General features: G+C 50.1%; 1 protein-coding gene across 1 annotated transcript in view; it reads right to left on the reverse strand.

The window, feature by feature from the left end:
- The window catches only part of DNAH1 (dynein axonemal heavy chain 1), an 88,792-nt gene that overhangs the window by 49,743 nt on the left and 12,303 nt on the right, over nt 1-26,746 (reverse strand). Inside the window, 1 exon segment of the mRNA XM_051627875.1 lies at nt 1,750-1,805. Within this exon segment, the coding sequence (XP_051483835.1) occupies nt 1,750-1,805 (56 nt within the window).

The following is a 26,746-nucleotide window of genomic DNA, read 5'->3' on the forward strand; positions in this document are numbered from 1 at the left end:
CCCTAACTCCAGAATGCAAGATTCATCTGCACCTTGGGTAGGGTGGGTGACTGAGCCCACTCCCAATTTAGCAGGACTGGCAATGTCTGCCTAGAACCAAAATAATGTGGCTGCTGCCAACAATGTCACACCCTGGCTGCCACACCATGTTCACAGCCTTCACTCCCTTCCTACTGGGAGCACTTTCCTGAGGGCTGGAGCTCCCCTTCAACAAGGAGAGATTCAAAGGTGGGGGAAAAAGGAGTTCAGCTCATCAAAAGCAGATGTCTTCCTGAAAGCAGATCCTCTACTCATCCCAAATAACCCTTTGCTCTCGGCTGCCCCTGTGCACCCAGGAATATCTCCCTGCTCTTCAACAGCCAACATCTGCCTGGCACAGAGCCATCCCAGCTTTAGCTATAATAAGCTGTGAAAAAATCTTTTCACAATTGCTGAAATACCAGCCATGCACTCTCACACCTGAAAAGCACATTTCCTAGATATACCAGGTACATTGTACTATGCTAAATTGAACTATTCAAAATGAGAGCATGTTCTAATGGCATTGCTGACACAACATTAGCTACAGCATCTGTGTGTCATTGTGGCAAAACTATAATTACAATTTCTCAGTAAATCCAGGCTTTACATATCCAAGAAGTCAAACTCCCACGTCTTGCTCAATGTCTGCTACAAGCTTTTTGATCTGTTGCCTCTATTTCAATTCTTTGATCCAAAGCTCTGACAAAATGGACTCTTTTCTTTCAAATAAGGTTCAAAACAGCAAAAAAAACTGCCACAGAAAAAGAGAAAAGTACTTTAAAAATAATCTAACTCCTAAGCAAAACGGCAGATTGAAACCTAGTCAGGTATCTGAAATCTATTTATTTGTAGATTAGCCAGAACTCCAACTACTACACCACCCTTCCCATAATTTTAGCCATATAATATAGCTTAGACAAGGTGATGAGCTCTCAAGAAATGTCTTTAAGCATTATCCTCTACTCCTGCTTTAAAAAGTTGAGAGTAATCTTGAGTTTTATAGCAGCTCATCGTCTCCAACAATTTGCAAGGTTTTAAAATTGATTTTCCTCTGGGTTTTAAAATGCATTCCTTTCTCCACGGGAGAGCACCACGCAACCACCGCTAGAACCTGAGGCCGCAGGGGGGAACAGCAAGAGCGATGGCAAACACCGTTCTCATTACAGTGAGAGCCTTAACAACAGGGTTACACCACACGCTTCCAGGTTATAGCCATGGCGGGTGTTACGAGACACCACACAGAGTATCTAGACCGTGACTCCAAATGCATTTGTTTATACAGCACAACCGCCTCCGTCGCCACTCGGGCGGAGGAAAAGCAACCCAAGGGCAGTAACTAATCGTGCTAATTGCGGAGACGGGGCAGTGCAAAGCCCCCTGAGCTGGCGGGGAGGGGGGGGCTGCCCCCTCTCTGCACCAGGGGCGCGGGGGTCACCCCCCTTCTGACGGTGTGAGGAAGCCAAACTTTCCTCAAAGACATCTCCAGGGTCTTGAAAAAAACACCAAAGGACTCCTCATAACCCACACCTGCGTGTCTACCCGTCCGTTCATCCGTCTGTGCAACCGCCCATGCGCCTGCCCGGCGCGCCCACCCCCGCCCTCCAGCCCAGCGGGGTTCTGCTCCCCCAAAGCTCCTCCTCAGACCCCGAAGCCCCGGGCCGGGGTCCCGCCGGCAGCTCGCCGCCCGGCAGCTCGCCGTCTCCCCCCGGCCCGGCGGTCGGTACGCACCGGCAGAGACCACCGGGCAGCCCCTCAACTGCCGCCGCCCGGCACCGGCCCCGTCGCTACGGGAGCAGGGCGGGGGAACCCACCCGTGAAGGGGGCGGGTTCACCCCCCGCGCCGTTGGGCTGGTCCGGGGGCGGTGCCGTGAGCTGAGGGCGGGGTGGGTGCGTCGATGGTGGGGCCGTTCGTCCCAGCCCCGAAACCACTGCAGGCGAGCAGGCGGTGGGCTGTGCAGCTGTTTGCCCGCTGGATCATGTGCTCGTGGAAGTCTTGAGCGGTCACAGCTAGGGGGTCATGTCAGGTGGGGCCAGGTGACTTAACGATGTGCTGGAGAACAGACCATGTCTTACAGAGGGAAAGGTGGCACTTGGACCTGCTAGGAGGGCCCCAGCAAGCTAGGATTTCAGAGGAGGGACAATGGGGAGGGAACAAGGAGTGCCAGCCCTGCAGGGCAGTGAGGAAGAACGGGTTTGGGTTATTTCGAGGGAGAGGGGGAAGATGGAAGAAGCAAAGTATTTAAAGAATAAAAAAAGCTGTAAAAGTAAGAAACCTTAGTGTGAGGGAGGGCAAAGGGCAGAGGAGGAAAGGATGAAGCAGGAGACCAGAGGAACCTGCCAGAGGGGAGCTTTGTGGCCCCTTTGCCCCCCACAGCTGCTGGCCCAGACCAGCTGAGAGCAAGTCCTGCTGCTGCCCGGCTCTGCACCCGGGGAGGCACAAGCCCTAAGAAGCAGGGCAGGAGGAGCAGAGCTCTGTGGGGCTTCCTGAGGAGAATACAGCTGGAGGGACACCTGCCTGGCCTGGCATGGGGACAGAGGGTCAGGCAGGGTGGCACCAGGGTGGGGGGCATGCCACGGGGAGGCAGCAGAGCCCAGGCAATGAGCACCAGCTCCTTCCCTGCCTGGGCAGCCAGGTTGGCCCTGGGTGCAAAGAGCCTGGGAGTCAAGGGTGGAAAGGGCACTTGTGCCATCCAAAACTTTGCAAGTGAGGAGATGTGAGGCTTGGGCAGGGAGAGGTTGAAGCTCTGGCAGGCAGAGCCTCGGGGAAGAAACACAAGCTTCTCCCAATAAGGAAGCTTTTTCCAAGCAATGCTCAGCTCCTGCCAAGGTGTTCTGATCAGCCCCACACTGGATTGTCCCTGTCCTGCTCAAAGCAGCAGCTGCTGTGAGAAACTCCCAGTATGACTCTCTGTCATACTGTTGGCCTCATTGCTTTACTTAAGAAAGAAGTGCTTGTTGGTTGCCTTGATTAGGTTTGGTATAATTACAGGTCTTGTTGGAGTCATGTCTCAGATTGTTCCTCTGTCTAGGAGGAAGCAATGGTAGAGCCACTTTCCCATCCACTTCACTCCGACTTCATCTCCCCTGCAGTGGGTTGGGATTCACAGCAGGTCTTGCTAGCCCTGCTTCATTTTTGACCAGGCTTTCAAAGTTCGACAATGCCTCAGTGAATCAGGAGATGAAAGCTGAGCTGTTTCGCCTGGCTGGGCCTTCACAAACTCACCAGGCCAGAACAGAAAGCAGACAGGTGTGTGAGCCACCCTGCTCTCCATCCCTGTGCTACCATGACTGATTAATTTCCTGACCTGCCGTCAGAAGGGCCTTCTGGCTCCCCAGAGACTCTCTCCCAAGGATTGCAGCAGGGTGCACCAGCACCGTGTCCTGCTTCCATGGATGCTCCTTTAGCCCAGCATGGCCTGGCAAAGGAGAATCAGACCTAATCATTTGCAAAAGGCGGGTTCAAAGTAGCAGTGCAGGCAGTTGGGACAGCTGAGCATCTCTGTGCTTTCTCCTTCTTGTAGCACTCTGGGCTGAGATGCTGGCCCCAGCTGGGCTGGCACAAAATGTTTAATGCTGTCATTCTTCTGACAGTTCTTCTTCCTGCTGCTTTTCTGCCATGGGCTCTTTTGAGGACACAGATCCCCCCATTCTTACAAGTGATGCTGTGTTCCCAAAAGCCCCCTGTTCTTCAAGAAGAGGTTTCTGAGGCTGATCAGTGACTTACCCAGGATTTTCCCTAGTGCAAGGCTCTTTTGGGAGAAGGAAAACATTGCTCTCCCTGTGCAACCAGCCAAACCATTGGCATGGTGAAAGCAAGAGCAGGGGCTGGCAGAGTCTGGACCCACAGTCAGGGACAGAGCTCTCATCTCTCCCAGTTATTGAACATGAGAATCAAACTGGTTTCAGTGGGTGTTAGGATGTAAGCTGGCACAGGGAAGGGGAAGTAAGTGAAATCTGCTAATGGTTCATCCTGTCTCTCAGGTTCTATTCCAGCTGAAGAGCTCAGCTTCTCTCTTGCATTGTCCATGAGCTGTTGAAGCCACCTTCCCTCCTCTCCACTTTCACCCCTCTGGCTCTTGTGCATCAATCCCAAACTGATAGCTCAGAAAACACCAGGACAGCATATCACACCAAAGCTCACTTCTACAGAGAATGGTCTTCCCCTAATTATGGGAGGAATAATAAAATACCAAAAAGCCCAAATTCTGTGGACCTCAGAGATGATGCACTGGTTGGTTGGTTTCAACACTTGCACTTACCCACAGTGGGTGGCAGGCCCCTTCAGATTTAGCAGTGTTTCAGTACCCGCCCCCCTACATCTTGCTGAAGGTGTAAAAGATCCTCAAAGCACAAGGCCACTGGAGAATAAGGCCCCAGATTTCTCTGCCTCCACACCTACATGCATTCCCACACATGAGATAAAGCATTAATCTGGAGTAAAACACTACATGTTGACAATGCTAACAGTACATTTGACAGAAACTCCTTAAATTGAACCCCAAAATGCAAACCCACAAGAAAGTCATAAAGCAGGGAGAGTCAAGAGAAGGTCTGGCTTTGTGCTGCCTGTGCCCTTCTCCTGAAGAGGCAGTTTGAGTCTGGAAAGGTGATATCAAATTAACTTATATTCCTGATACTTTCAAGAGCTCTCAGTGTAAGGCTGTCACCTTGAATTCAGACAGACTGGAACCAGAGGAGCTGTTCCCAACAGCCAGCTGCTAATGTTGTGCTTTCCAATCACAGTTTTCACAGCAGCCTCAAAAACTGAAAGAGACTTTGACCCTGACAGAGTGACATTTTTGTTGGTTAGCTTTCTCCCTTGCCTCCACCACTGTGCTGCAGCAAATCATCTCCCCAGGGTGCATTCTTTCACATTCAGGATCACACCATCAACCCAGCCAGAATGCTTTCCCAAGGAATTTGCAGGCAGAGGTTGCTTCTCCAAGGGAAGTGCACAAAAGTGTGGGGTTGGCCAGAAGCAGGAAGATGACAGTGAGGATTGCCAGGGCCAAGCCTGAGCAGGCAGGCAGTGGCGGTGATGGAGAAGCTAAGCAGGCCTCAGCGTTGAGGGTGGGGGTGGGCAGAGAGGATTGCAGCAAGCATTTTTTACATGATTGGTTCAAGTTCAGCTGAATTGGCCAGAACTGTCTCTAATGCAATGCTGCCATCTCCTCCATAGGCCTGCAGGTAGAAAGAGCCTGTCAGCCACCAGTGAGCTGGGAGATTCTTCCAACAAGAGCCTAATATGTACTTTTTAAGGTCCTTGACTTCAGAGAGGGTTAGTGGCAGAGATACTCTTGAAGATCCCACCCTCTGGTTTCCAAATCCTTTGGGGTTAGATCCTTAAATTCCTCAGAAGCCCCAGCCAGATAGACGGCCAGATTCTGTGCAACCTGAGATGACACAGACAGGTCACTTGTCAGGATATGCCGAGAGGGCTCAGAACTCTGTAGCTCCCCAGGCAAATATGGTGCAGACACCTCCCCATTTTCCTAGGAGAAAGCATAAAATGGAGCCATCAGTCTAATCACTGGGACACAGAAGCAGAAAAGTAGGTGGCTCACACCCCATGAGCAGGGTGTTGACAGCTGGGACACAAGTCATCCCAGGTGAGAATACCAGGGTCTGCCTCACCAGGAAGCCAATATACCCAGTCTGTACTGGGGAGGATGTAGCTTGAGAGGTGACATTTCCTGGCACTCTTCAGAAATTTCAGAGATTCATATATAAACACTCTTCAAGTACACAAAACTCAGCACTCAGGAGGCTATAGATAGACCCTGCTCTCTTCTAGGAAATGTATCACCCGCCCCCGGTGAAAATAGTCCTAAAAGGACTGCAAGCCTTTCTGAAGAGCTACCAGCAGTCTTACAACTCAGGCATTCCCAGACAACACATATGGATCAAGGTCCTCAGACAATTAATTTTGAATGCTCAAGGGAGTTCAGGGGGACACAATTTTTTTAAACAGGATCAGGAGAAATTACTTACCCACTTTTAAAAAGGCTGGAAAATTTCACTGAAGCTTCCAAAGGAACATCAAACTATTAATGAGATGGAGACATCTTGGCTCTGTACCATAAGGTGCACTTGCTGGGGGGGCTGGGGAGCTCTGGTTCAGATCTGTGGTCTGGATAGGATCCATCAGGCTCACTGTTATCTCTTCTCTCAGCAGGTAAGCATCAAAATCATCTGGTTTTGATCAAAAATTCTATCCTTTGCTGACAAACAATAATAGATTCCTGCAAAAACCTTTTCTTTCAACCAACTGGCATTTGATAAAGGAACCCCCAACCTGTTTAGATTTTTTCCACTTGAGAGCCTGTGCCAAAAGCCTGGATAGAGCCTCACCTGAACAGCAGCATTCCAGAAGCTGTGCAGAGTGGGGTCTGAGACAATGGGCCAAATAGAGCAATAAAATTGATACATTTCTTTGCATCAGACCTTAGAAGTGTAACACCATCAGAAGCAGAGATTCCAGCATGCCAATGTCAAAGCAGTGTCTCTCCATACGAGAGGACAACTCAACATTCTTGGATTAGAATGGCTTCAAAACATACCTTCCTGACATTTGTTCATCAGCTGATTTATTGCACCAGGTGCCAGCCTGACTTCCTGCCATCAGTAACACAGTGCTGTCAATATCTGGACATTCATATAATTTATCTGGCTGATTCATCTACTCTTGAAGTACCTTCACACTTCACAGTGAATATTCTTGTAAAGAGCCCTCTCAAACACAGAGAAACCATTAAAAGCTATAATAAGTGGGTTTTTGCTGTTTTCTGTCTGATTTTTGCATGCAATTGATTCTTGTAGCCATGTAAATATGATTGTGAATGCAAATATGAAATCCAGAGGAGACTGGAAGTGGAGTTTGGATGTGAGCTTTCGTTGCAAGTCAGCCTTCCTGTCAATGGTGTAAAGAGCATTACTGGTGTGTCCATCCTGCAGAGCAGGGTGACATCTCTGGGGATTTTGGTGGGGAGGAGATTCCTAAAGCTTAAGGTTGAGTTTCTTCTGCCCAAAGGGAATGTCACCAACTTAGGGAGTGCCAAATCTTTTGCATCAGTGCTGGAAAAAGTACTCAGAGTAGGCAAAATCCAGAGGAAGTCATGGTTGTGGCATGGCTTGAGAGAGGCAACCGGGAGAAACCGGGCAATCAAGTCAGAAGAATTATAGCTTCCAAATGCATATCAGCATCCTGCTAATTCCTAGCTCTCCCTCTGCTCCCTCCTCTACTGACGCTCCAGTCCCCACTTCAATACCTGCCAGGTCCTTTTAGAGAGCTGACATTTCCATTCCTGACATTTTCTGCAGCTCCATCTGGGAATTAATGGCCGGATATTAGCAGCGATGGGGCCGTTTATCATAATTAGTCTCATGAAGCTACTGAGCATCCAACTATTTTTCATCGGTGCTGAGGAAATAAACTGCAAAATCCTGTAGACGAGACGGACGATTTATTTATTGATTGATTTATTTTGGTCTGTCAGGATGCGGCTTTAAAGTGGGCTGAGATGAGCAATGCTGCTGGGAGGCAAAGATGACAGCAGGGCTGGCTTGCCTTGGGTACACAAGCTGCAGAAAAGAGGCTTCAGAAGCCCCTGAAGCGGCAAGGAGGCATTTGTTACCCTACATCTGCTCTAGCCTCCTGCTGATAGCAAATGACAAGTTGAGCCCCAGCAGGACAAGCTCAGGAAGAGACATCCACTAGCCCCGCAATGGCACCATGGATGAAAGCCATCGCCAGGCATGCCTCTTCTTCTCCATCAGGAGAGCAAACCAAGGGGGCCATTTACCCTACAGGAGGTGGCACACAGACCAGCAGCTCCAAGAGTGCCATTTGGCTGGGTGTGCCAGGTCATCCTCAGACCCTAAGGAGAACAGGAGGGTGCTGCAGACAGCACATGTGTCTCTATCACCTTCCAGAGGTGTCCGGCAATGGATTCAGCTCTTTTCTTACCTATCACCCCAGTCAGAGCAGGGTGAAATTCTAGTTTGTTGTTTTCTTCCCCAGAGGATCAGCAGTGAAGGGCAGGAAGGCAGTCTCATATACAAGACAGATCAGACTGAGTCCTCTGTGGGTAGGAGAAGGCCCTTGGAAGGGCTGGAGCTCATCATGAGCCACCTCTCCTGGCAGAGATGAGGTCCACCCTGTAGTAACTAACACCTGCTGTGCTCTCAGCCTTACTCTTTAGGGGCCAGCAGAAGACACTGTATTTCTGCGAGCTCGGGTGCTCAAGAAACACAGCAGAGCCTGCGCTCCTCGCTGCAGATAGCTGGTCACTGAGCTGCTGAGATCCAACAGACTTTGCTATCCATCCTTATGGCTACTGCTCTGGGCAAGGAGCCTGTGTTGACTTCAACCACCTTGCAAGTTTTGGTGACGATCTCACAAGTATTGAATGGGAGAAGACAGGAGAGCCCTGCAAGTGTCAGCTGCCCTGTGCTGCAGTGATGAGGACTGCAAGGCTCTGGGGAGCTTCTGCCTGGAGTGAGGCACAAAGGCCTCCCGTGCTCAGTGTTGCTCTTCCCTCTATCCCCAGGAAAACCCACAAAGCCTTGCTACCACCTGTACACCTCAGTCCTGCTCACCTGCGGCAGGCCCACCTCCTCTCCTGCAGGCCGATTATCAAGAGCTTTCCATCCTGAGGTTTGCTGTGCAAACATCAAACATTTGTGTTTAAATATTACACTCTTCTGCTGATGTGAAGCTGGTAATTACAGCCAGATGGGACCTGGCTCACAGGCAGACACCGGGCCCACACACTGCTGGGTGGTGGCATTTTGTTTTTGTTTTTGCAAAACCACGTGGCCAACCACTGTCAGGAATATCACAAATGCTGAATGTAATTAAAAACAATGGGGGGGGGGGGGGGGGGAGGAGGGGCGCAGGGGGAGGGAAGGTTTCTAAATATATCATGCAACATATTCCAGGTGAACACTAAGTGTTTCTGGCTGCAGTGCCTGGCAGCCTCCATACTATACCTGGGACATGATCCAAGTCAGCCTGCTCCAGGCACAGCCTGACGATGACACGCACTGATTTGGTATTAGCACCTGCAGCACCAACAGGGTCTGATCCTGCAAACCTTCCTCAGCTGGGTATGGGCTCTTTTTGCACAAGGGCCTGATTCAGCCTGCTCTCTAGTCCACCAAAGTAGCCCTTATACATGTGTTGCAGTCCCAGGATCACCACTGCGCTAGCCTGAGCTTACAGCTGCTGCTGCCTCCTCACCTGCTAAGCTGAGAGATCATCTCTGCTTTGCATGCCAGCACACATTTCTGCCTTGCACCAGCTGCCCAGGGTAGGAAATACTTCATTTTCTACCAGCTCCAAGATTTCAAGTCTGATTCTGTTGAAGGCAAAACAAAAGCATTGTGGATTTTTCCCCCTGGATGATTGTCCATATTCACAGTCAACATCTGATTGTATCTTTAATAGAGAATCCTCTCCCCCATTGCCTCTCCCCTACACAGCAAACAGACACAAAAGGTGACCAGGAACATACCAGGTTGAGCAAATGCCTCAATGTTTGTCCTGCCCAACATCTGTGTTACATATACACACACTGCCAAGTGCCCGGGAAGCAATCCCTCTCCTTGTCCTACAGACCTGACCAAGCTTTGGCAGCTACAGTGATACAGACAATAGCCACCATTTCCTACCTAAAAGAGGAGATAGACCCAGCTCATCATGCACAATTTAAGTAGCCCTGGTAAAGAAACCACTGCAGGTGACACCACTCCAGGGGAAACGAGCTATAAAGGCTACAGCCCTTGCTTTGCAAATCACTCCAGCCTTGTTTAACTTCCATTTTGTCATGAGCTTCTGGCTCCTTCTCTTTGTAACAAATACTCCAGCATGCTCTCAGGATGTCCCAGAGCCAAGTGGTGCAAAGCCAGAGCCTAGTCTCATGCACAAGCAGTCAGAGATGTTTGATTCCCCAGGACAGCTGCTGAAATATATTCTCCATGTGGTAAGTCAGTGTTACACAGCTACCTGCTCTGCCTTCTATGTGTCAGAGATGTCCTGCAGCCAGCCTGCCGAGCAGGGGCCAGTGTCTCTGGTTGCAAGGGGAAGAAAGAGAGAAAGCAGCAAACAGAAAAAAGAAGGATGTGTAGGAGATGTAATAGAAATAATTGTTTTGTGAGAAACAGTAGAGCCATAGCAAGCATGCTGTAATTTGAGACAAGTGCCAAGGCCAGATAGGTTTCCTGAGAAAATCAGGATCAGCCTTTTTGAGAGGTGGGGAAGGGGAGCAGGTACCATGCACAGGGAGGCAGGAAGGTCTGGTACATCCATCCAGAAGCCTGCACCAAAGCTCTTGGACTCCATCCCCTGAGGTTGGCCAGCCAGGGCCTGTGGCCACCTGATTTGCATTTGTGCTTTCTTTAGTTCTCTGTTACCCTGATCTCACTTTGCTGCTGCTTCTCCAGGGAGCTGCTTCTCCCTCTTCCTGTGCTGTACGGGCTTCTAACTTCTCAAATCTTCCTCAAAGGACCACGAGTAGAGCTTTCCAAGGAAGATTATTTCTGCTCCCATGTACTCCAGCAGAGTGTTATCGGCCAGGAAGGGAAAGACTCGACGCCTCTGCTTTCTGCACACAAGCAGCAGAGCACTGGCTTCACCAGCCCTTGTTTCTGCAGTAACCTGACCCGCGCTGCATGGGTCTGTGGAGGCTGAGTAGTACTACTGTTGCCTTCATGAATAATGGATCCCCCTCCACCTTCTCTCTCCTCTTTCCTGTTAGATCCCATTTCGTGTTGGGCATGTCTGGTATGTTTGCTGTGTCTCTGGGGTTGATCTGAACACTGATTCCCAGCTCCAGTTCCGCTGCTTCCCAAGATGCAAGTGATACACAAGAGAGCACTGGGAAAAATTCAAGGGGTTATTAGCAGAGGCATGAGCAGGATCTGCCTGTTGGATTTTGTAGAGGTTTAAGGTATTTCTTTTGTTTCCAGTGAATGGAATTCCTCCTGAATGGACTTTAGACCCACACTGTAGCCTTGTCTTCAGTTCTGTTCCTGGCCCTTGTGTTCCTAACAGGACTCTGTAGATGGATCCTGGAGCTGATTCATCTTTTTACTTTGGGGCTGTCTGTGGCACTTGTTACCACCACTTGTCTCTGTCTGCCAGGTTCAGAATCTGTGGGACTGCCCTGGCTGGTGAGGGTCACCTTTGACTCCTGGCTTGCCTTCTGTTAGGAAACAGATGATCAATGCTGTTCCTAAAAATGTCTAAGTTCTCCTTCTCTTCTGTAATGTCACATTTTAAAGACAAAACTTATAGGCCCAGGAAAAAAAATGCCCTTCGTTATAAAAGGTTAAGTCTCTAGGGCTAAAAGAAGCTTATCAACATTTCTGCGTGGTTTTGCGCCAGAGAACATTGGGGACCACTTCAGCAATGTGTTCTGGAGAAATGAATTTCCCTTGTTCTTGGAAATACCCAGCTTTATTCAACTTTATCAGGTAAAACCTTGTATTTTAGCTTTATTGCTCTTCAGAAGCCCCAGGCTGAGCAGTGAGCCAGTCCTGATTTTAGCAGGGAACATTCTATGGCATTTAGCAGCATCATGGGTGTCTTTTTCCTTAGGTCCTGCTGCAGTTGCACCACGACCCAAGATGAGGACTTGGTTGGGTTCAGCCAAACCTCTTTTAAGTGTCTTTGGATGTATGGAGGCCTGTCAAAGCTGGGTTCTAATCCCAGTTCACTGTCTTTCTCCTTCAATATAATTGCTCCAGGCTATGAGAAGCACCAAGCCCTTATGTGGGATTATACCTTACCACTGTGTCTTCTTTTGCCAGCTTCACAAACCCAGTTTTCTAATCTCTGACATCCTCAGTTTGTGTTGCTGTCCTTGCAGATCTGCCCCATTTGGGAGTTTCCATATTGGTATTTCAAAAAGGAACTGTGAGGATCTGAAATTCAAAGCCAAGGGATGGCAAAAGACCTGCAACAGGAGAGTGGAGTCTGTGCTATGGGAGTGAAAGCATAATGTTTACAAAGGGAAGGGAAGAAAACATGGTCCTCAGTGAGAAACCCCACTGCCAGAGGCCCTTGGAAAGCCACAAAATCAGTTGCCTGGAAACTAATGTTGCCCTTTGTTATTGTCAGCAACAGCAAAAGGCCACCAGTGCCCTACTTCAGGCCACCACCACTGTCTTTTTCTCTTTTCTGAATGGAAAAAGCATAAAGAGGTGGCTTTCCATATATCTGGGTAGCAGGATGTCACCTTGCCCTCAGCTCACACGGGATCACAGGCTCAGTGCCATTGGATCTTGATGGTCAGTTCCCATGGGAAACCTTGTGTTCTGAAGGTGAGAGGCTAAATCATCTTCTCCCAACCCACTGACATCCTAAACTGCGGGTTGCCAGGAGCCTGGGGGAAGGGTCACACACCATCTCTTCTCCAAGCACCCACCCATGGCTGCCAGCAGGAACAGTGCTGGGGGAGGTGAGTCTTTGGTCTGACCCAAGGTGATGAATAAACCCAATTACAATATTCTGGAAAAGGATTGCAAAAACTGTTGCTTCACGTTCCCTGTCAAAATTCAAGCTTCTGTTACTGTGCCTATCTTACTATAGCAGCTCCACACACCTAGAGTAGCCTTAGAGTTTGCAGAAGATAATTAAAACAGGAGAGACAACCCCATTACCAGCAGGGGCAGAAGTATCAGTTAGGGCTGTTCAACATATCACACAATAAGACCAATTTTTCAGCTGCTTAGAATTTTGCCCAACTTCATTGTTTTAATTGAATTTTCTCTATAGTGCATCCAATTCTTAAGCTTGGGAGAAGTGTATGTATATATTTACTCTGCCACCTTCTGCAACTACTTAAAAATCATAGAATAGTTGAGGTTGACAGGAAACTCTGGAAACCATGTAGTCCAAACGCCTGGCTCCAAGCAGAGTCAGCTTGAGCAGGTTGATCAGTACCACATCTCATTAGGTTTTAATTATCTCCAAGGATGGAGACCCCACAACCTCTCTGGGCAGCCAGTCTCAGTGTTCGATCACCCTTACAGTGAAGTTTTTAGTTTAATATTTAAACAGAAGTTCTTATTCTTCCTAGCTCTTGCCATTGCACCTTTATTTGGCAAAAAAACCCCACCAACCTCTTTATCAAAAAGGACTGTATGGGTGACTATTACAGAAGGAAATGTGCATGGATATACACATGCAAATGCCCAAAGACCAATCTTGTTGCAGCATGAGAAATGCTGGGTCAAAGTAATTTGCACAGGTCTTAATTTTTTTATTATTATTATTGCACAGATTTTTTTAATTTTAATGTCAATTACACAGGTGAGCTATTTTCCAGAGGACCCTGGTTCATCCTGTGCACAGAACAAATACTGCATGGTTAGCAAAACCTCTCACAGTGTGTTGTTCAGTGCATGAAGCCTTAGGCAGGATTTACTGCTTATTATTCAGTCTCTGCTAAGGAGGGAAGATTATTAGTCTCCTAAAAAGCTCTTCAATCAAGTTCACTAAAATAGCTGAATGTTTCAAAACTGTTAATGATTTTAGCTTTGCAGCTTCCCTGGCAGAGGGTGGGTTTGTGCTATGGCTGTTTTACAGAGGACAAAACTTGAAGGGCTAAAGTGGTGGGACACCCCTCAGGTGGGACGTTACAGAGCACTTAGAGATGTGTAGCAGCTTCCCTTAAGGACAGCAGTCTTTCCAAAAGCCAGCTGCCCCACATGAGACACGGAAAATGAAGCACACCACTGTGGAAGGAGTTGCTGAGCCAAGCTGCTGCCCAAAGAGCAGCTCTGTGCCCAGGTGGCAGCAGAGGGGTCTGTGCTGGCACCGTACCTGGGCATCGCACCGCCTCACTGTTCTCACCATGCCAAATAGTTCCCTACAGCCCAGAACCAAAAAAGGTACCAGTCATTTCAAATGAAAAGAGGATGGGATTGTCCAAACCTGTGTCTGGGCAAGTCTGGCTCATCCTAGTCTAGGCACTTTGCATTTGGGGGGGGAGGGGGGTGGTGGTGAGTTGGAAATAAAGAAAATACCTTGAGGGTCAAGCTTGGGTGGCCAGGTAGCACAAAGCATCTGGCATGTGTCCTGCTGGCCCTGGGACTGGAGCCACCAAGCCTTCATCACACAGGTGGTGGCTAATCCCTGCTGTCTGCAGCTGTTTCTATAATCCAGGGCGTCACTAACCTGCTTGTCTATAGTCCAAGGAACCTTTTGTCATCAGACCAGAGACCACTGCAGGGACCTCTTTTCCTGACTGCCCCTGGAAGGGGGATTTGGCTTTTGTTTGGGCATATGCTTTCCTGATTCAGCATAGGAGCAGGGGAACATGATGCATGTTTCGTGAATTAAATCCTGTGCAGGAGCTGAAAAGATCCTAGTCCCCAGATGCTCATCCGCAGTGTCAAGCAGGAGAAAAAAGGAAGGAAGGTGAACAAAAAAGAATTTGCAAGGAGCAAATCAAAGGCAGGTCTGAATTTCACCGCCTGTGGACAAGACCAGAGCCTCCCCTCCCTCCCTCTGTCTCCCAGCCCTTCCCTCTTTGGAACACAAGCTGCAAGTCCCTGGGAGGCCCCTAATCTGCTTTGCTGTACAAAAGGACCAGTCTACTGGCTTTCCTTTTCTTTTTCCCTCTTTAAAGTTGAAGTGGGGATCAGTTTCCAGACATGAAGGCGGGGAGGGGGAAGGAGCAGGTCTCAGGCAGCTGCTCTACAAAAGAGATCCTGCAGAAAGCAAGAGCACAGGTGGCTTCAGGTGGGCTGAAGAAGCAGAGACACAGGGCCTTTGGGATCATCATAATCTTTGTCTTCGGAATTACTGAGTTTTTCTGGTGTGCTTGTATATGACTCACTCTTGTGCCAACAGCACCCATTATTTTATACAGCTTTTCTTCCTGCTATGTGTTCTTTCCACCACCTCAGCTAGTGAACCCACGAGAAGGTCACTTCTTCCAGCCTTTGTTTTACTTATGAAATTGGATCTCTGGTCTCTTGATCATACACAGAGAATTTTTCTGCACTGCTTGTGGTGTGAATTCAGCCTACCTGCCCAGGACCCCAGTGGGAGATGAGGTCCTGTCAGTACTTTGCAAACGCTGTTAGTAATTTTCTGCTTCTACTGGAAATAGCCCAAGCCCCTCAGGTCACATTTGCCTTTTTGTGTGTTTAGCTCATTGGTGGTTCATAATCATCCATGACTGCTACAACTATGTTGACCTCCTCCTCAGTCATGTCCAGCTGACTGACACACTCCCTGTCTAGCACAAAAAAGCCCCAACCCTGTGATTAGTCTTGCATTTCGTGCTGTTGAATTTCAACTCATTCCCATGTCTCCATGCTCAAGGTTGTCTGCTGCTTTCTGTTTGATCTCCAGTCTCCTCTGCATTCACAAGCCCCCCCCTTCTGCGTCATCAGCTGGCTTAACCTGAGCACTCCCACTTCTTATGACAACATCATTCATGGAGAGAATAAACAAGATCGATCCCAGGATCGATTTCAGAGAAACTCTGGTGGTGAACTCTGGCTGGCCTGCTCCTGCCTCTGTCCGGAGGTACAGCTTCTGTACCTGACCTCTATTTCTTCCACTAATCCCATCATCTTCAGTTTAATTAGTAATTTCCCTATTACTCCATTGAGCACAGCTTGCTGCATTTGTCTAGAAATTTGTCTAGATTAATTGAGATGAGCAGGCTGTTTCGGCCAAATGCTTTCCATGACATGCCGAGCTGGTTTTCCTCCAGCCGTTCAACCATGCCAGTCTGCAAGCTTTGTTCCAGGTCTTTGGATGCTGCTGACCCATCCTACAACCTCCCCAAGCCCCACAGTAAAGAAAAATAAAACAAAGGAAGAATGGGTATTATGTTCACAATCTTCAGGGTGGTGCTTTCTCTTTTGGGAGAGGTTCTGCCTCTGGAAACCTTCCCACCACACCTGCGGTTTGGCACGTTAATATCTCACTTGTCACCAGAACTGGGAGGAGAGGACATAGATCCAGTCAGAACTGGGTTTCCCACAGCTGAACTCTTCCTTGTCAACATAAGGCCAACACATCTCAGATCCAGTGCTCAGTTAGGGGCTCAGGGAACTTTAAGGTCTTACATTAGCTTTGCTAAATGCCGTTCCAGGACATCTGGTAGTCCAGCTTCTTCTGACTCTCTGGCACTAGGTCCTAGATGTTCCCACTGCAATCCAGACCTCTCAGAGGCAACTTTGAAGCTCTTGGGATGACAGACCAGATCCTGTGTAGTGGGGACAATGCTAGAGTCTTTGTCTGGAAGCAAGATAACAAAGTGTGTCCTGATCAAACTGTAAAACCCCCTCTGTGGAGCCACTGAAAAACAGCTTTTCCCAATTTAATCCAACCTACCACTGGAATTCCCATCCTCAGTGAGCAGAGATGGATGGACTCAGTGAACAGAGGGACGAGCAGATTCCGTGTGTTGTAGTGGAGGCTGAGACAGAGCCCAGGGTCCTGTGATGTACAGGTGGGACAGACCCACTGGAGGGTCACCCTCAGCACTCCGTGTTAACCTCTCCAGGGGATGCCCTGCACATCCATCTGCTCCCGGCACTGCCCAGGATGCTGCCAGCCGGCAGGGACCCTGCTTCCCTGGAGACCGTGCCGGTTGCTCCCACCTCACCTGCCCTGCTGGGAACACCAAAAGCGAATCTGGAGCCTCGCAGTGCCTGCCTTCTAAAGCCTCTGTCTTGTGGTGGAAATAAACTGCCTCAGATTCCTGTAACTCCAGCAGAAAGCCCAGGCCCCTTGCTGATAAAACCAGGCGGCCTGGACAGCGTTGCCCTGGCAACCTGCACTTTCTTCCCCATCCTTTTGTTCTGCCTCGGACCCAGACTTTTGTACCCAGCCATAATGGGGCCAGACTCTTGGGATGTTTACGGGGTGAGGTGAGAGGAATTTCATTCAGCCACATCTTGCTTGGCCCGTCTCCTTCCGCAGGGCGAGGGAGGAATGTTATTGACCGAGGCCCCATGCAGCGATGGGGGCACTAAAGAAAAGCACTTTAGACTTGTGGGCAAAGAAAAGAAATTCCTGCCCTCCCCCATGCAAACATACCCCCCTGCCCCAAATGTGCCTTTTGTTGCCTTATTTATCTTTTTGTAACTTCCCCGCTCACCCACTCCTGCCTACAGCTGCTCTCACTGGGCACAAACAAAACCCTTTAGCCTACCCTGTGTGCCTGCCAGCTCCAAGCTGCAAGACATTCAGTCCTCCTGGATCCCCACCCTCCAAGGCACCTTGCCCATAAAATGAAGCCATACATGCACTGAGTTTGTGGGAGAAGAAGTGCTGTGCAGCTGAGGCCAGGGAACGGAGCAGCCCAGAATGAGCAGGACCCTCAGCCCACTTTGAGGTCCTGCCATGCTCAGTCCCTCACGCTCAGGTTCAGACAGGAAAGGGTTAAGAACATCAGGTCCAACTGCCTGCTGAGAAGACAAAAGGCTGCCTTGACATCCAATATTGAAGCTCCCAGGGACACCACTGAGGAATTCCCATTAGCTGGTGTTTGTGGAAAGCCTTATATCAAATGTGGAGAACGGGCAGTTTGCTTTCCTTGTGGCAGTTGCTGGGAGAGCAGCAGCACACTCCTGGCACTGTCTTGTAGGGGAGAACTGATGTGGGCACACTCTGAGTTGTGCCTTTGTGAAGGAAAAGCAAGCAAGTCTTTCACCTTGTCCTCCTGTGCTCCAGCAGCAGCCAAAAACCCCTGGGGAAAATCTCGCCTGACTTGACCAGACCTGTGCTTGGGTTCAGGTTGCTTGTTTCAGAGGCAGATCCTGTAGCATCATTCCTTTCCTGGCTGTCAGACCTCATAGTGTCTTCAGAGAAGGCAGATAAGTCCACAGCTTGGGCAGAAGACTTTGAAGACCTGTTACTGGCCAGGCAGTCCTGTTTCCATTTGGCTGGGCAAGGACTCATCAAGAAGCAAGTGGCTCCTGCTGTGGACAGTGTCCCATAGCTGGCCTCCTTCCCCCAGTCATCCATCCTGGGGGACTCTGCCCTGGCTGATCTGGTGGCAAGGGGAGCCTGCAGCTCTTGATAGAGGCAGTGAGTCTTATGGATGGTGAAAGGCACTGGTGGAGGCTTTTCTTTAGGGCCAAATGGATTTATATGGTAGCGATCTCCATATGGATTATCTGAGGTCTAATTAAAGGTGAGCTCATATATTGTACTCCTTCCTTCCCTTCATTTAGCACTGTAAGAAGATGAAGGAAAAAGACATGGACACCAGTTTTCGTAACACCTGTATTTGAGACTCCTATTCTTCCATCTTGTCTATTTAAAAAACCAGTCAGCTAGTAGACTTATACAGTGGTAAGTGAGCTGGGTGGGGGAGAGGAGAGGCAACACAGACAATGGAGGACCACAGACACCTTCTCCTGGGACTATTGCCAACAAAAACCAAAGCCAAGGGCCTTCCCAGTTGGCTCTTGGCAAAGAACTATCTCTCTGGCACCATTTCAATGCTGCTTGCCTCGAAGGCATGAAAACCCAGCTATAAACTAAGCTGGGAACCAAATGGGAGCAAAATGCTCACCAGCCATGAATAATGGGGCAAAGGTGTCACTGCAAACAGAAACACACGACAGCCCTTCCTTCCCATCGTCCAGTCTTGGCGAAGTCTTTCCCAAAGCTGCTGCTAAGGTGAGCCCTCCTGGGTCACCCAGGGTGTGCCCACAGCTGTAATCCCCACCCTGGGTTTGATATGTGTGCTTCAGGGAATAATGATCCAGTCTCAGTGAGGGACCACATGCCTGGAGGCACTGTCCCATTGCTCCCCATTGCCTGCACCTCCCTCACACTAGCCTGCTGACTCCTTATTTTTGGGCAGGCTACCGGAACATTAATTTTCCTTTTCCAAAGTGGCAGAGCTGTACATTTCATTGTGTGATTTGCAGTGCTTGGGAATGGCTTCTGAACAACCCCTGAGATGTGAAGCCATGCTGAAAAGGTCCGTTTTCTTGCATTTTCAGGAGCTTTGGTGTTCATGTTTGTTTCCTCCTTGTGGGACTGGGTAGGGCTCAGGGCAGGCTCAGGTGCACTCACAAACAAATCTTTATTAGGAAGTGCAGCAGAAGAAACCTGCCTCTGGAATAGAAGCAGCAATGAGGAGTGAAGTCCTAGCCACTGGTGGGAACAGGGCTCTCGGAAAGCTGGAAGGAGGCAAGACCAGCTCAGGAGGAAGAGCAAAGGCTGAGACAGGGATCCTTCAGGAACAAGGAGGAGGGTGAAAAGAGTCCTGGTAGGGAAAGTTTTGAGACACAGGGAGAGCTGACATGGTGTCCAGTATGGTAAGTAGCCCTGCGTGCTCCCCTCCAACTATTCATCCAGTAGCAGCACCTCTCTCTTCTCTGATGATAGGAAGAGTCTAACTGAGAAGTTCAGCACTAGGCTCCTAATCTTTGAACCAGCAGAAATCCCAGGAGGTTGATTTCATCCAGAGTGACTGCTCGGAATTTACTTGCTCCTATACCTGAGAACAGAGCGGAGGGGTTGATCTTTCAGCCCCAGGTTACAGCTCCAGGCCACTCTGTGGCCACTGCTCTTGGGACTTGCAGCATCAAGGCAAGACCATCACAGGCCTATGAAAAAGGCCTCCACCACATCCTATCCCCACCCTTTCAGATATCTTGTGGGGTGCTTCTCAGCTTCACAAAGAGGTGGGATGACCAGCTTCATTTCTGAGTGAAGGTCTGTGAAGATGGGTTGCCTCAGGGAGGAGGAGGTGCTAGAGGGCCCATGTAGGAACTTGGGCAGCCAGAAGCCAAGTGCCCAAAGTAGCAGAACAGGCAGCAAATTTCTTGGATGCCCCTGCACTCCCACACTGCCTTGGTCACTCACTGCATTCAACCTCATCTTGAATAAACCAATTTTGTTTCTACGTAGTTCACAGCAACCTTCAGAGCACCACGGGGTCAGTTCAAGGTCTCAGGGAGGAGATGTGTTACAGTGACTTCAAACACTGCCTCCAACAGTGGCTTGTCACTGGGCATCTGAATTGTAGGAGTGGGAATGGTGGCAGGCTGGCACAAGAGAAGTTTTGCCACTAATGACTCATCAAGCTAACACGGGCTTAACCTGTCAGGCAAAACAAGAAGTGGATGAGACAGAGTACCAGTTAATAGGCTTTAGGACATTGAAAGCAGCAGGAAACCCATTTTTCTCCAACCACCCACATCCCATACTGATGTAGCCTTGGGGGGTTTTATTTGGCTTTGTGTTGGTGGAAACAAAAGCAAGTCCCTTCTGCAACCCATTTAAGCAAGAAAAATGAGATACAGCAGAGGCTCCTGGGGAGGCTTGTTTTATCAGAGATTCTGTTGTCAAGGGGGCATAAAAGACACCAACGAGGTATGAATGTTGCACTAAATTTTGGGCTGTCAGGAATGTCTCAGATGGGACAGGGACATCACTGCATCCCTTCTTCCCAAACCCCAGGTAGGTTTGTCCTGTCAGTGCCATAGAAAATTGACAAGGTGTTAGCTGTAATGTTGACCCCTCTTCTTTAGAGGGCAAATTTGGGCCAGTTTGTCACAGCAGCAGCCTTTCTGCATCCAGCCTTGCCCAGGGGGACCCAGGAGAGCTTTAGGTGCAGAAGTAAAAGACAGTTCTTCTCCACGGGGCCTGCAGCAGACATTTAATACAACCAAAGATAAACTATACATCTGATGAAGTCAAATGGAGTTTTGTCTCCTGTTTCAAATATTAGGTACTTTGATGTGCATAAAACACCTTGGATGATCTGTAGGTGAGAGACTTTTGCATGGTAATATTTCCTTGGGATCTCTTCTAGCAGAGAGAGAGAGAGAGAGATTTCATCTGAAGTTCCCTTTTGAAAAACAATCCATAACCTCAATTTCTAGATCAATGTAAAAAGCAAAAAAAAATCTATCAAATTATTTTCTTCCTGCTTTCTTCTGACACTGGTTTTCTCAGCACTCTCCCCCTCCCAGCCCATTAGCTGGAGGAGCATTACAGGGTGCTTCAGGGTGACAGGAGACAATTTGATTACAGCAGTTCTGAGCTCCAGGCACCATTGGTTCCTGCCTTAACCTGCTGTTTGCAAGGAGCAGGGTGTCTGTGTCTCCCCCAGAGGTGGGCATCCATTGCTTCAGTGGGTGTCAGGAGATGGAGATGCTCTGGGCTTAAAAGGTGAATTGTCAATGTCATTACTAATGAAATTGAGAGAGCTGGTAGAGGTTGTTGCAAAGCTGCTCTCCATAATCTTTGAGAAGTTGTGGAGATGCTGAGACATCCCTGAAGACTGGAGGAAGGCTAATGTCACCCCCTTCTATAAGAAGGGTTCAAAGAAGGATGCAGGTAATTACAGACCCATTAGCCTCACTTCAGTCCCTGGAAAGGTTGTGGAGCAAGTCTACCTGGGGACTGTCACAAGTCAACTGAAGCACGTGATTGGGAAAAGCCAACATGGCTTGAGGTCCTTTTCTACCTGGCATTCTGTAAGTTGAGTTGTGTGACTGCAGCAACAGAAAAAATAGGGAAGAAAAGAGAGAGCAGCTGAAGAAATTCCTACTTTTGCTTTTTCTGCCTGAAGAACAGAGATAAACATGTAAAGGGGATCGAACAAATGGAAAATGTATCAAGACAAAGCAGAAATGGTGTCAGCTTTCCAGCAAATTACACACTTGGCGTTTAGAGACCACAACTTTGCTTTCCAGTCCTCTGGGATATTCTAGTGCATCATCTTTGAGCTGGCTTTCTCATTCAGCTGTGGTTGGGTCTGGCAGCTGGGGTGGGCTCTAAAATTGTGAAAGATTACTGTTAATAAAGGCAAGACCTCTCCCACCCCCTTGCTTTATTTTAAGGATGGCCTTGTGTCTGAGATGGCACATTGTTTCCCTTCTACAACCATCCATCAAGGACAGTTCATCTCAGCCTCTGATAAATCTGATTATTTCAGCTGCACATTTCCACTGCCTCCCAATCAGCAGCTGATGATGTGCAGAGTGTTGCAATAAATGTTTATGGCTCTGCCTCTCCTCAGCCTTTAATTTCAACAGTTTGATGCTGATCCACCCATTGAGCAGCAGCCCCTTCACATCATGACTGGTGTGTGCAAACAGCTTGTGCTGGGGACTCAGCGCCAGCTTAGCTGCTGCTCTGATCTTGGCTTGTTAGAGGTGTTTCCAGATATGATCTTACAACTCATGAAAACGAATGCTTTCCTGCAGCCTTGAGCTAGCATCCTCTGCTGTACAAAGAGTGTAGGCTATGGATATATTTATGCATGGATGAGTGCCCTGGGTGTATACATAGCTTGGGATTTTATTAAAACATATACTCACATTGGTGCTTCTGGGCAAATGCACAGCTGAAGCAAGCACACCATCAGCCTGGGAGCTGCATGCTGGCTGGGAAAGCCAGAAATTAAACTTTCCCCCAAACCAGCAAGTAGCCGATTCCCTGCCAGCCTCCTGCCTTTGTCCATGGAGCAGACAAATGCAGGGGAGGATTCCTCTCCAGTGCCTGAAGTGTTGCAAAGGCCAGAGGATGCTTCCGTGGTGGTTGGGACCTGCTGGTGTGAGGTGCTGTGCAAACGCCTCTTTTCAGCCACGTTTTGGACACTGAAAGTCCAGCTATGAAATCTGGGTGTGTATTTTGGGCAAATAGCCAGTGCAGGGAGTCTGAGGCAGAGCTGAGCCTGCATCCCTCAGGTCCTTGTCCAAGTTGAGCATCCTTCTGCAGATTCTAGGGTGGACTGAGATCCCAGTACTGACCACATCTTGTATCCCGCTGTGGACAAGACCAGGCTTTCTCAACCAAACATCCTACCAATATGCACAGGGCAAACTCCTAGGCCACCACAGTAGCCAAGTCAAAGGACAGCATTTCACAGTTCCATGGAGACAACAGCTGAGAAGTCCAGACCAACTGGAAAAGCAGTGGGATGTGAACTGGAGGTGCTTCCAGGCTTCCCAGGACCAAGAGAGCACTTATGGGGAGGAGGAGATAAAAAGCACATCATAAAATCTGTAGATGATACCAAATTGGGGTGTGTTTGGAGGGTGGTGCTGGTTCCAGCTCCTAGCAGAGTGGTCCCTGTGTGACTGGGGAGTACAGCTCCTAGAAAGATGTTCCAATTCTGGCAAATATTGCAAGCAACACTGTGCAGGTGTCATGGCTGGAGGTCTTGCTTGGAGAAGGTGCACGCTGCAAGAGGCAAGTGATGAGCAAGTGAGACAAGAGAACAAACAGTCATTCCACCATACTGGTCTTTACAGGTGTCCATGCAGAAGAAGGCACAAGTTCATGGAGCCTGGTTGTGCTCGGACTTGTTGGACACGAGACCAAAAGATGGAGACCCCAGTGCCTGCACAGACACAGTGATGGCAGGTGGCTATGACTGGGGGACCACATGTGTTCCACATCCCTGCTGTGGGTCACACACTTGCACCTTCAGCTGTGTCAAAGTCAAAGCTAGGAGGCTCAGGCTCAGCAGGAGGAGACAAGGAAGAACTAGGAGTTGGGGATAGATGACACCTGCAGATGGTGTTACCCATCTGGTGACACTGCCATGGGTGGGGAGCAAAGCCCTTGGAAGGGGAGGAGTCAGGAATAAAAGCTTCCTCAAAGCAAGAGGAATGCTCAAGTCAGGAATACCTGCTGGTCCAAGCTCAGGGAAGGGGTGCAAGGAAGATGAGCTGGGGCTCTGCTTGCCAGAAAAAATGAAGTTCACACCTTGCTTGTCAACATGGAAAGGGGAAGGGGGGCTTCCTGGGAGAGGGACAGAGCCGGGAGTGCGGGTCGTTAGCCTTCTGCTCACATCGGCGGGGGAAAGCAGTTTCATTTGCTGGCCTGATTGGACTGATGAGATTTCCATATTCTTCATTAAGGGGCTGCCAGCAAGCGCGGCTGGGCTGCCAGTTCCCATTACTCACAGCCTATCCATTATGCAAAAGGCGAAGGGGAGAGGGACGAGCTGGTGAGCCTAGAGAGTGCCTGCAATGATCCTGTTAGCCTCCGCACCCGGCTCTGGGGAGATGGTGCTGCTGACCTGCCTCAGTGTGTGCTGCCTGCTTCCTTGCCTGCTCCTGCCTGCTTGGGCATGTGCTCCCTCCTATGGGTGCCATGTCAGTGGCATCAGGCTCCATGTCTTGTCCTGGCCTCTCCATGCCCAGGGTGCAGCTCTCCTGCCCTGCCCCACTCCCACTGTGGAACAAGGGGTCGGGTGAGCAAAGTACAGCACGAGGGACAAAGCCCCTGCCAGCCCCAGAATGTGCCCACCAGCCTCCTAGCCATCTGAGGGGGCTGAAGGACACCCCCTCCCCAGCCCCTTTCCTGTAGCAGATGAAGTGGAGCTACCTGGTGCTCCGTGCATCTCTGGTGCATCAGGATGGGGCAGCAGGGAGCAAGGAGAGGAAGGTGGAAAAGCCGCCTTTGGGGATGGAGGGATAAAGGGCATGGGCAGGTCCATCTGGGCCCCACTGGCTCCCAGGTGGGCACTGCACCTTCCTAGGTGCTCTCACCACACCCCATGAGAGCTCCAGGGCTTCAAACTTGGTACCCCACTGCTCCCCATACCTCCCTGGGATTTTTGGCCCATGTGTTTTGCTGTTGGCTGGGGCTGCGTGTGGTTTGAAGGCAGGGGTGCCCAAAGAATCACGGCCTGGACCCCGATCCACCCAGAGAGATCCTGTACCAGGGGAGATAAGGAAAACTGCCTTTCAACGCCAGTATTGGACTGGGCTGCTGCCGGGAGGCCTCAGAGCTGGGAGCTCTTCCCAAGGTATCTGTCATGCCTGACCTCAGCTGTCACCAACAGGCAATTATCTCGGTGTTGAGAGATCACGGCGGGGATGCAAGGACCCAGCTCTCCTCCTGCCCCCCCTCCAGCCCCCCATCATGTTCACCACAGCAGTGCAGGCAGCAGTAACTTTCCACTGGGCAGAGGGTGCAGGCAAGGCAGCCCCCTGGGATGCAGGCTGTGCTTCCCAACATCCAGTCTGGGTTATGGATGGGACTCTGCCCAGCGCCTGCCTCAGTAGGAGCTGATTCATGGCATGGAGAGAGAGATGGGGGAAGAGCTGCCAGTGCCTGTGTGGCCTCTCTGTCCCCTCTCCAGCTGCCAGTCGTATTTCACGGGATTGTTTCCCATTCTCACCTCTCCAGAGGGAGCAGGGGTCAGCTCCGAATGAGGCTGCTGCCAGCGGGGCTGCGCTCAGAGGAGGATGCCAAATGCCCAGACATTGGAAGGAGCAGGAACACGTGGCAAGGGACAGTCTCCATTTATTAGTGACAGTAACCTCAGAAAAAAATAGCCTGGTCTTTGTCACATCTTCATCCCTCCAGTGTCTCGGCAGGGCACAGGCAGAGCAGCTTTAATTGCTCCCAGGTGCAGCAAGCGGAGATCAGAGCCCAGCAGTTATCTCCTCACCCTCCCATGCTTTCTTCTTGCCTTTCTCTCACCCTCTCCACCCTTTTCTCTGCCATCCCTCTTTCATTTGCCGGCACCAATAGGACCAGGACGCTCTGCTCTGCCTCTGCTTCTTCATCTCTGCCCATATTCACCTTCAGATGCCTTCAGAGATCTCAGTCCAGTGACCCTGCTGGGCCCTGAGCAGACGCCCCTGCCTTCCTGGCTGCTTTTGGGGACCACTATGGCAAATGCTCCCATCCCTCCTCTTCATGCAGGCAGGAGGACCACACCAAGAGGGATGGCCAGGGGCTGCACATGCTGCCCCACAGCCAAGCCTGGACTTCAAGGTGGGAGACCCATTCCCGGGGGCTGGGGAGAGAAGGGTTAATGGCCCCAGTGAGGTGCTGGTGAGGTGCCCACCAACTGCCCCGTGTTGCACCAACAGCAGAGCACTGAGCACCTTCCTTGTTGGCCGCGCTCCAGCCTGGCGGAGGAAGCTGCTGAGAAAACGCAATTACAGCAAACAACAGCCACACGCGCAAGCGCTGCAATCCACACCTGGCACTAATTAACTTAATTAGCCCTTAATGAGCTACACTGGTCGGAAGGCCTATTTTTACTTAATTATCCCCTAATGTGCTTGGCAGAAAGTGGGGGCCCTGATGGATGGAGAGGTTTTGCCTGGCTTCCTCTGCTCCGGCAGGATACTCCATCATCCCAGCATCCCTAACGAGCTGAGCTGCCCATGAAGGGAGCAGGGATGTGCTTGGGATGGGTGGGAGCCTGGCACCAGGTGGGGTTTGGCTGCACTCATAGGGGACCCTGTGTGGCTTGTCACTGTGTCCCACCTCCTCCAGGACTGGATGACATTTAAGGGAGCCTATGGCAGTGCACCGGGGGGATGAAGTCTTGGTGTCTGTGCAAAAGGCTTTCTAGGGAATATGATAGCCTGGAGGTGCCAGGCTGTGCCATGCAATGCCCAGTGGAACAGCTGGATCCATCCCCCTGGATGGCTGGGAGGAGAGGTGGGGGCCAAGACCTAGCACATATCTCCCGTCACATATTGCCCCATGTGAGGAAACACCCCAGGCATGACACAGTGTGGCCCCACCAGTCCCAGAGGAAGATGGGACTGGAGCAGGCTGGGGATGGGTACAGCCCAGTGCCACCAGAATTGCTCTTCACATCCTGTGCTCTCCAGCCACAAACCAGGCGAGAGGAGCTGGTCCCAGGTGTGGGGAGGATGCTGTGGTCCTTGGATCCAGCCCTGCTGTTTCCACAGCAACCAGCATCATCTGGCCCAGCCCTGGTAGATGCAACATCTCTCCAGGGGC

The sequence above is a fragment of the Apus apus genome, chromosome 9, assembly GCF_020740795.1.
Source record: "Apus apus isolate bApuApu2 chromosome 9, bApuApu2.pri.cur, whole genome shotgun sequence".
Taxonomy (NCBI): domain Eukaryota; kingdom Metazoa; phylum Chordata; class Aves; order Apodiformes; family Apodidae; genus Apus; species Apus apus.